At 36.4% G+C, this 10,298-nt stretch overlaps 1 protein-coding gene across 2 annotated transcripts; it reads left to right on the top strand.

The window, feature by feature from the left end:
* Positions 1 to 674: 674 nt before the first annotated feature.
* LOC135633946 (sodium/hydrogen exchanger 1-like) lies at positions 675 to 8,349 on the top strand. Of its 2 annotated transcripts, XM_065143973.1 has the most exons (14): positions 675 to 1,032; positions 1,133 to 1,251; positions 3,473 to 3,570; positions 4,350 to 4,409; positions 4,519 to 4,565; positions 4,651 to 4,845; positions 4,946 to 4,992; positions 5,215 to 5,281; positions 5,399 to 5,499; positions 5,582 to 5,683; positions 6,257 to 6,395; positions 6,476 to 6,538; positions 6,991 to 7,074; positions 7,686 to 8,349. In XM_065143973.1, exons 1-14 carry the CDS (start codon positions 853 to 855, stop codon positions 8,019 to 8,021), a joined length of 1,638 nt encoding a protein of 545 aa, XP_065000045.1. In that variant the 5' UTR covers positions 675 to 852; the 3' UTR covers positions 8,022 to 8,349. The 2 variants fall into 2 exon arrangements, with proteins under 2 accessions (XP_065000045.1, XP_065000046.1); XM_065143974.1 differs by lacking the exons at positions 5,215 to 5,281; positions 5,399 to 5,499.
* The last annotated feature ends 1,949 nt before the right edge of the window (positions 8,350 to 10,298 follow it).

The following is a 10,298-nucleotide window of genomic DNA, read 5'->3' as shown; positions in this document are numbered from 1 at the left end:
ATCAATTGGGATTAAGGTAAAATGTATGTATGTATAGATACCTACACATACAATCCCATTTGTTTATTCTAATATCAGAAAATTACTATTGCTAAGTGTGTTTGGTTTGCTAAGAGTTAATATTATACAAATATACATACATAGATAAATTATCTATGCATTCAACCATTTCTATAACCGTTCTTCAAACTATTAGTTGTGTAGCACAACCAATAATATTTAATTATTATTTATTTTCTATAAAAATCGTGGAACATGAGGGACATTAAGCAGTCATAATTAATATGAAAGCCATGACAGCTTGTGAGGATATATTCGACAATTACAATATTCCTTATCTCAGTTTTAAGTCAAGTTTGATGAACATATAAAAGAGAAAAGAAATTAAAAGCATTTAATAGTGCACGACCATAGTTTCTTTCCCTTTTGCATCATAGGATTTGTTTTGAGGTCAATACAAATTTTATTGAGGATAATAATTCAATTCCAGACATAGACCAATCATTGCATCAATGTCCGATTCGAATCGATCATTTTGTCCTTGTTAATCGAAGAAAAATAAATCTCAATCATGAATTATATATTATTATTATTTAATTGGAATAAAAAAGAGGGCATGTGATTAGGGCATCATCTGCATCTTATAATCCAGCAAACAGCGATGAGAGGCACCGCCACGCGCGCGGTCTGGAGTCAATTCTCCGGTCGCGAGCTCGAAGCTAAAGGCTTCGGCTATCTTCTTGTCAATCATTGCCGCCCAAAGTTTATCTTTACATCCGCGAAGCTGAGGTTGGAGTCTGCAGCCCACTTCCTGTTGAGATTTCTGCGTGGGTGTCGCGGCCGGGGGATGCCATGGCCGTCGATTGGGGAACCGTCATGGTGAAGCTGGGGCTCTCCGGACTCGATACCTCTGACCACGCGTCGGTGGTGTCGATCAATATCTTCGTGACGCTCATCTGCGCCTGCATCGTGATTGGCCACCTGCTGGAGGAGAACCGATGGATGAATGAGTCCATTACATCTTTAATCATCGTGAGTCTCTGTTTTTGCTGTTTTCGAGATAAAGATCGGATCTTTTTTTTTTGGGTGTTGGTCGAAGATATGTGGTGAATTGGGGCGGTTCTGTTCACAGGGGCTGTGCACCGGCATCGTACTTCGTCTTGCGACACGAGGGAATAATTCTCGTGTCATGGTCTTTAGTGAAGATCTCTTTTTTATCTACGTGCTCCCACCAATAATTTTCAATGCCGGGTATGTTTTCCTGTGCTAAATCAGTTCCAGAAAAGCAATTTATTCGTTTGCTCCTCATGTTTGAGTCGAGCTGTGTCGAAGTTGAGCTTTTTAGTTGAGATATGATGTCAGGTTATCTTACAAGAACTGCATATCGGAAATCGGTTTGTGTACCTTAAAGGTTCTGTTTTGCTGTGATTCATTAGGTATTTATGTTGGACAGTGTTCCTATGCTTCAGAACTGAACAAGGTGTCATTTCTATTATTTTTTAGGAACAAACGGTAGATAGTTTCTTTAGTTTGACTTGATATCGAATTTGTAGTCGAATCTTGCTTCTGTTAATCTAGCTAAATGGGAACAGAAGTAAAAGGAGTGAAGAAAAAAAAAATTACTTAAAACAATTCTTATGCTACTTTAGACGAGGGCTGAGTTCGTTCAGGAAGAATATGTTGGGTGTAGTCATTCTGAACTACATGACAAAATTACTTACACTTTAGAAAATCATTTGTTGGGTGTAGTCATTCAGACTTTTGCAAAGACGACGGCTAGGTCGAAAGAGTACTTTTACATTCTGAACTGCATGACAAAATTACTTACACTTTAGAAAATCATTTGTTGGGTGTAGTCATTCAGACTTTTGCAAAATAAACAACTTATGAATGATTATGTATTGTTGATAATCAAGGATGCCCATCTTCTAAATCCAACCTTGCAACTAGACGCAAAGTTATTTCGCATAGGGTCAGTGCTAATCTACCTTGCCAATGTACCAAATCCTGGTGCACACCCCGGTAATGATAAGCAGCATCATTGAGCCTGCATTGTGCTACATGCAAAACGTGTATTGACTGTGGCCCCTTACGTGATTTAGTAAGTCATATCACTTTAACAAGCATTGTTTAATCTTACTAGTGTTAGCAGCATTCATGTTACATACAGATGATAAACGAGTAAACTAAATCATGAGTTTTGATATTGTGTCAGGAGATTCATCAAAGATATTCTAATTGTCAGTCTGAGAAAGTTAGCTTAATTACACAATGTGGAACTTGTTGGACAAATATTTAAATTAGCAAAGATGGTCACAAATTGTTTCTTTTACTGAACGCACTTGTTCCTTTATTCTAATGGTGATGAAAAATGTAGTCATTTTCCATTTCTCCAAGTGAACTTTGACTGTTTTTGTAAGTTGAACCAGAATAGAATTTGGAATTAGCAGATTGTTTGTAAGTTGAACCAGATCAGTCACTAGTAAAAATGAACTCACAGATTGTTTGAATTTGGAGAATTCTGAAACCGTTTGATAAACCAACCAAGGATCATTATTTTGGATACTGGATCCGTTTTGGTGATCTATTGCACTGGTGCATACCGGTCAATATCGGTGTACCATGTGTTAATACCCCAGTATGTACCAGTGTTTTAGAGAGGAAGAAAAGGAAGGGGCAGTGGAGGTACAAAAGAGGAAGGAGGAAGAAGAGGAAGCGATGGAGGAGGAAGAAGAAGTGGTGGAGGTGAAGAAAGAATGAAGATGAGGAGGAGAAAAGGTGGGAGCATACCTGAAAAGAAGAAGGCACGCAGCGGCAATGGTAGAACGCGAGAAGAGGGCTCGCGGTCAGGAGCCCTAATTTATATTTTAGGATTTTTTCTGTTTTTAGTGTCAAGTCAGATGGCCCCACCACTATTTTCAATTTTTTAATTGTTTTCATCAAACTGGACTAGGCCGCCTGAAACAGGGGTGGTCTGTGTACTGGCCCATGCTTGAACCAATGTGTACTGCTCATTTCGTACTATTTTGGGCGGTACAGCAATCACTGAAACCAACTAAATGGCAAGCCTAGGAGATGTCCTTTTCAACTTTAGTCCATTAATTTCGATTAATTTCTTTCCAACATGTTATAGTCAGGAGCTGATGTGTATTCAAGATAAGAATAATGCTTTTCATTTTAAGCTAGCTGGTAATCCACTTCAATTATTAAAAGTTTGTTCTACATATTATTTTTCTGAAATCCTCAGAATTCCTTTTTTATTTAGGTTTTTGGTTTACTGTATGCCATTTTGGAACTATAATTTTTATCACCTTACCTTTGTGTAACTAACCAGGCTCAAAACCGTTCTTGCTCCACCATTTGCATGTATTATCTTGCTTTTCTGCAAGTATATCTTATATTAACTAATCTGGATTCTCAAGCTGAATGGCTATATCATTTTTTTTATAAAACTTGATTGCTTGTGGATCAGGTTCCAAGTAAAGAAAAAGCAGTTCTTCCGCAACTTCATAACAATTATGCTGTTTGGTGCAGTAGGAACTTTGATCTCCTTCATAATAATTTCAATCGGTAAGGAAACAAATCTGAAGTACTGAATATGGATTGACATGCATTAGCTGTTATAATTTCAATTGGTAAGGAAACAAATCTGAAGTTCAGAAGTACTTTGTATTGCTTTAAAAAATAATTCGCTACCACCACCGTTTGGTTGTTACATCATTCCTCAAATAGTTGCATTCTCTAAGTTCGAATTTAATTATTCAGATATATGTGTAGTCAAGAAAACATCATGATGTTGGTTTCTGCCTTCTTTTTTAAAAATCATGATGACTCATTGAGCATATTTGCTAAACAGAGTTGGAGAAAAGTCTCCTAGATTAACTTCTTACATTGTCGGGATTTAGGAAAAATTCAGCAGACAGACTGTTAAGATATGTCCAGAATACAAGTGTTGCTGATTTATAGTCATCAAATTACTAACATGAAGGGCACGGTCTTTTTGTTTGTTTTGGACCATTGTTGATGATTTTTAGCTGGTCCTGTGCCTAAAAAAGTAGTTGTAGTGATATAAGCAATCAAATTATGGCATATGGTAGAAAGTTTGTCCTCTGGCTTTTATCTTTGTTAAAAGTTGGTGTAATTTCAGGTGTAGTATTCAAGTAGCTCACAGGCAATCTATGCCTCATACAGGATAGTAAGTAATCTTATTTGCCTCTATAAGAAAAATTTAAAATAGTCTATCTATATCTATGTGATCGGGATCAATCATTTCTTTCATATGATTGATGCAAGTGTATCAAGATTTTCATGTTGAGAATTGTTCATTCTTGACCTCAATTCTGGTCCAGGTGCTGTGGAAATCTTCAGAAAAATGGATATAGGTGCACTGGAAATTGGAGATTATCTTGGTAAATACTCTTGTGGATGCATTCCTTGCTTGGTCCTCCTTGTATCTGATTAATTTTTCTCCTTTCTCTTTTTGCTAATCATCTATTTGGTCCTTTTTCTTTTCTATAGCAATTGGGGCAATCTTTTCTGCAACTGATTCTGTTTGCACTCTGCAGGTTCTCAACTCTAGCAGATTTCTTTTATGTGTCCTTTGTAACATAACAGCTCACTGATTTTTGAAATTCATTACTGAAAAATCAGGTGCTTAACCAGGATGAGACACCTTTGCTTTATAGCCTGGTTTTTGGTGAAGGTGTCGTAAATGATGCTACATCGGTGGTGCTTTTCAATGCAATCCAGAAATTTGATCTGGTTCATATGGATGTCACAGTTGTGTTAAAATTTGTTGCCAACTTCTTTTATCTATTTTCTACAAGCACCTTGCTCGGAGCACTTGTAAGTTTTGATTAATGATGATTTGCTATGAAAATGCTCTGCTCTCCTCTCTTTTTTGCTGTTATATATTTTAGTTGATATTTTCCTCTTTTGCTAACAGGGAGGATTGCTTAGTGCTTATATCATAAAAAAGTTGTATTTCGGAAGGTTTGTGAAAAGAAAGTCAACCTTTACTTAAACTTTCTTTTTATATATTGGTCACACGTAGAGAACCATTCGTAGCATAGCAGTGCTGAAAGGATCGGAGGTTCAATTGAACCACTGCTGTGTTTTTCATTTTTGGAAGTTTAAATGATTAAACATAAAATATTCTAAATTGGTTCTGTGTAAATATATCATTGCTTACTTTTGTTTCTGATCCCTATCCAGACATTCAACTGATCGAGAAGTTGCTCTTATGATTCTTATGGCTTATCTTTCTTATATGCTAGCTGAAGTGAGTTTCTTCTCCTAAATCACCAAGTAAACATCAGTTTTCTTATGTCTCCAGTATGCTGGATTTGGTTGAGATCACCCTAAAATCATTACTTCTAAATATTAATGTGTCTTGCAGTTGTTAGATTTAAGTGGCATTCTTACAGTATTCTTCTGTGGGATAGTAATGTCGCACTACACCTGGCATAATGTGACCGAGAGTTCTAGGATCACCACAAAGTACATATACTTCGTCCTTATCTCCGTTGGCTGTTTATACAAATCAGACTACATTTTTTTAATCTTTTACTTGTCAATTCAGGCATGCCTTTGCAACCTTGTCATTTATTGCTGAAGTTTTTCTTTTTCTATATGTTGGAATGGATGCATTAGACATTGAGAAGTGGCAGTTTGTCAGCAACAGGTTTGTTATATTTCTGATCACTCCATGTTTTGCTTATGTTTTATTGCTCGAATGCTGTAGTCTCGTGATTAAACCATCTTTGCTATTCTTGACTAGCAGTTGTCAATATTATCCGAGGTCTCCATTCATAATTGTGATATATGGGCCATGATATATCTTATGATATAATTTACTACTTTTTTATCATGTTGGGCATCTATTGATTGAATAATTACTAGTTTGTTCAATATCATAAACAAAGCTAAGCAACAAGATAGAATCTGCTTTGGTTAGTAGCCTTTTCTGCACCTTCTGCGCCTGGTTCATGCTATTATACATATTAAGAGAGTGAAAAAAGGGCATGTATTTTCAAGTGACTCTGACCATTTAAAAATCACTCCGAACTTGTATAATAGATCATTTCTGTCCAGTGGATACTCAGTGCAGAGTTGTATATTTAGAATTTCCATTCTTCATTCATCTATTTCATAACATGCTTGGTTAGAAACATAAATTGTCTGCATTTTATGCATACTTGGTTTATTAGTGCAATACATTGGTTGCTGGACATCTAACAATATCTCTTGCTTACAGCCCTGGAAAATCAGTTGGTTTGAGCTCAATTCTGTTGGGCTTGGTATTGATTGGCAGAGCTGCTTTTGTCTTTCCACTATCGTTCATCTCCAACTTAAGTAAAAGATCTCAGAATGACAAAATTACCTTTAAGCAGCAAGTAATTGTTTTCCATGCGTATTTATCATTTGCCTAGTTTTCACTCATCAAGTACAGTAACATATCTCGAGTTATCAACAGGTTATAATCTGGTGGGCAGGTCTTATGAGAGGTGCGGTATCAATTGCACTTGCTTACAATCAGGTCAACTTGCTCTCTCATCAATAAAATGAAAAGTCATCACTTTCTAGCTCCAGAAGCAATCTTTTATAGATTAATAATTACATCAACGGTTACGGCAGCACCAACTATCATCATTTCTCTTTTCTATGAATCTACAATCAAAAAAGAGAAAATTTGTCCTTGTGTTTTTTTTCTGGTTTTCTAAAAACAAAGCAGGTTTCATGGTCTAGCATTTAAATGTTGAACACTGAGTTGTACTGTCCTGTCTTGGACCTGTATGTGTGTTGGTACAGCATGTTGTACTCCAGTACACTAGGAAAATACAAAATTTTGTAGTTTGATTATTGATGTACTTTATTTAATGTACCAAGTACTGTGCACATCCAACAAGTGTCTATCATGTTATATCTATTGCATGTCAAACAACTTGCAAGTCTTTTATGTTGATAAAGTTATATATGGTAATTCTGCAGTTTACTAGATCTGGCCATACTCACCAGCGTGGAAATGCATTTATGATCACCAGCACTATCACCGTTGTTCTTTTCAGTACAATGGTAAGATACATTTCATTTCCTTGTTTCCTGGTTCTAGAATAACATGATACTAGCTCAGTTACTGATTGCATGTATTGATTTCAACTGTTGGAGGTGAATAGTATTGGATGCTATTAAGTCTCTGCTGATATCTATCCTTTTTTGGATTTGTCTTCCCTGCTGGAAAAGATCCACATGATTCTGTTATAATCACTGTCCAGATGAACTTCATGCATTCTTCTAAAGTGATCTTATATGTTTATTTCGAAATGAAAATTTTGATGTACCCATCTGAAGCTTACTTGCCATTGTTTAGGAACTGATATTGGTATTTTTGTCTAGATCATCTTATACACTAAATTTATCCCCGACAGCAAAAGAACAAATATATTTAGTATTCTACCTTTATGTCCTCAGAGATGATTTTGATCAAGATTTTAGGTCTTGTTAAACGGAATTGATATTTAACTTGCTTTATATTTTGTCAAAAGAATGAAAAAGTAGAAGATCTGAGACTGTTTCATCTAGGATGACTGTCAAGACATCAATTTTTGTTGTTGGATTGTTCTGTCAGGTAAAATTCTAAATTTATTTGCCGTATAGATTTGTGCTGATGTTCCGCGTTTGCTTAGGTGTTCGGATTGATGACTAAGCCTCTCATTTACTTCTTGCTGCCTCCAAGCATGAAGCATCTCACCAGATCTCTGAGTCTCTCATCGGAGCCTTCAAGTCCAAAATCTTTCCTTTCTCCACTGCTTGGCAATGGACAGGGTTCGGAGCTTGAAACTGGGCATAGCATACCTCGCCCGACAAGCCTACGGATGCTTCTGATGACACCATCCCTCTCTGTTCACCATTACTGGCGCAAGTTTGATGATGCCTTCATGCGCCCAATGTTTGGTGGGCGAGGTTTTGTTCCATTTGTTCCTGGTTCGCCGATTGAACGCAGTGTCCTTGAATGGGAATAAACTGGAAAAGAAGATTAAATTGCTCTTGGTATCAGTAACGTGTTCTTCATGGACAAGAACAATCGATGCATATTTGACTGTGAAGAACTCTCAAAAGTTAACATTGTGTCGCATATTTGCATATGCACAGGCAACTACTTCTAGTGATATTAGTGAATGTATTTAGTAGCACTTATGGGCTACATCATACTTTTAGTGATATTAGTGCCTGTAATTGGGACCCCTTATGAGCTGGTAGAATCTTTGTACTCATGTTGTGTCATCAAACAGTAGCAGTATGTACATATATGCTTTCAGATGATCTAAGATTTACATGTTTTAAAGTTTCTTTGCTGTGTATTCAAAAGTAATATTTTATTGCATTACTCAATTTTGCCCCGCTATGGACTTCCAATGATGTCATCTTTGTGATAATGAAGGTGATGATAGTCTTTTATTATCATGAATTCGGGATGATTATATTTAACAACAATAATAAAATCATAAAATTCTAACTATTTAAGTTGATTATATATAATTTTTAATATAGTTGAGATACGTAAAAAATAATATATTTAGTTTAAAATATTTAAAAAAAATTATTTTATTAAAATATTTCTATGTCTTTCTCTATCTCTTCTCGATGTGATATGTTATATATTGAATGCAAATAGATGTTATGCAGAAACACGTGCAACGCACGTGATACGGTGATCGTTAAAGTTATCGACGGTCAGGATTAGATCGTAACGGTCACCCATCCGTGCCCTTAAATACCAAAGATTACCCAACAAAACCTACCTGCTTTGGCTGTGCCGGGCTCCTTGTATGGGCCCCACTGCTCGTCTAATCACAGGAAGACCCGGCAAAACGTGGCGGTCTACAAATAACGGGACAGGTATCGATCGCATAGTGTACAGAAAAATGCATCTCCCTCGCGCGCTTTCGCTCCCTCTGTTCGCCTCACGCTCTTTGTGCACTTCGCCGACCCCCCTTTTCTCGCCTCCTTCTTCTTTCTGATCTATATCGATCGATCGCATGCCGATGGCTTCCACTGTTGAACGGCGAATCACCATCTTCGCTGGGCCTCGGCGATTCGTGCAGGTTCGATTCTATGATATCCTCCACCTCGATCTGGTTTCCGTCTGTTCTGTCTGTTCTCATCTCGAGGGTTTGCTCATCATATGTTTGTTCATGCTTTCCTCGTTGGGTAAATCAAGTGTATATATATGGAATAATCTTAAAAATATATGGCCCCATGTAATTTATTCGAGTGAATCTAGACGCATTTTATTCATTGGATCATGAAAGCATGTTACGCGATTCGGCTGGAGTAGAATGAAACTGCTGGTTATATGAGTCTTTCTTTCTGGATTTAAATTTCTCCGTTGTTAAAGCATCGATAGTGAAGTATTGACGTCTTGAATTGGAAATTAATGATGAAAATGGACAGACTCCAAGATGTCACTTGTGGTGAAGTTGTGATAAGAATAATTGACAGGGGTATAAGAGAACTTGACAGCATAACCATTTTCTTCTTCCAATTTGCAGTGGATTGCTCTTTACGCATTGGATTAAGAATTTATCTTTCTTTTCAAACTTTTATTTTGTCCTAATTTAGAACCACAACTTTTTTTTAGCACAGATCTGAGATAAATAGCAACAATTCGGATCATACATGAGTTTGAAAGTTAATCTTAATTTTTCTTAGGTTCCAACTGCAATATATTTTCCTGTCATATAGTTATTGCAGTTAGGAATTAGTGTTTCTAATAACTAGCTTCTTTATTTTACCATGACATGTATATGAGCGGCAAGTCATATTTCTGCAACCAATCACTTATTTAGGATGCTTCAGAACAATTGGCATATTGCATTGAGTTTAGTAATCTGAGCTTTCCTTGCTAAAACCAGTGGTGCCAAAGCCTAGCACATTAATGCACATTGCACTAGTCCACATTTATAGGCATTTCATTTTCATGAAAAATATTTTAAGCATATCTTATTGTTTGATGCATTTGGATTGAAGATTCCCATAGTATTTGGGATTTTTTAGATATTCCATTGTTGCCAATTTTCCACATCATAGCAGAATGGTTAGATGGAGTGCATAGTTAAATGTACCTTTGGTTGTAAGAAGGTTTTTCTAAATACTTGTCATTATACAAAAAAGTTTAAGCCTCGATAGTAATTTGTACCCTCAGGCTCTGGAAAATGCATCTTGAACCAGCATGTGGTATTATGAAGCATGTATTATTATATCTTTGTTTATGGAAGTCTAGAGTGACTATTATTTAA

The sequence above is a fragment of the Musa acuminata genome, chromosome BXJ3-3 (assembly GCF_036884655.1).
Source record: "Musa acuminata AAA Group cultivar baxijiao chromosome BXJ3-3, Cavendish_Baxijiao_AAA, whole genome shotgun sequence".
Taxonomy (NCBI): Eukaryota; Viridiplantae; Streptophyta; class Magnoliopsida; order Zingiberales; family Musaceae; genus Musa; species Musa acuminata.
This window is presented reverse-complemented; position numbering and strand designations above follow the sequence as displayed.

Bases quoted from the DNA above. Each gene is read 5' to 3' on its own strand.
- LOC135633946 (XM_065143973.1), top strand. From the start codon at position 853: ATGGCCGTCGATTGGGGAACCGTCATGGTGAAGCTGGGGCTCTCCGGA. The intron at 4,846-4,945 runs GTAAGTTTTGAT...TTTTGCTAACAG, and splicing joins GCACCTTGCTCGGAGCACTT to GGAGGATTGCTTAGTGCTTA. The intron at 6,396-6,475 runs GTAATTGTTTTC...AGTTATCAACAG, and splicing joins AAATTACCTTTAAGCAGCAA to GTTATAATCTGGTGGGCAGG.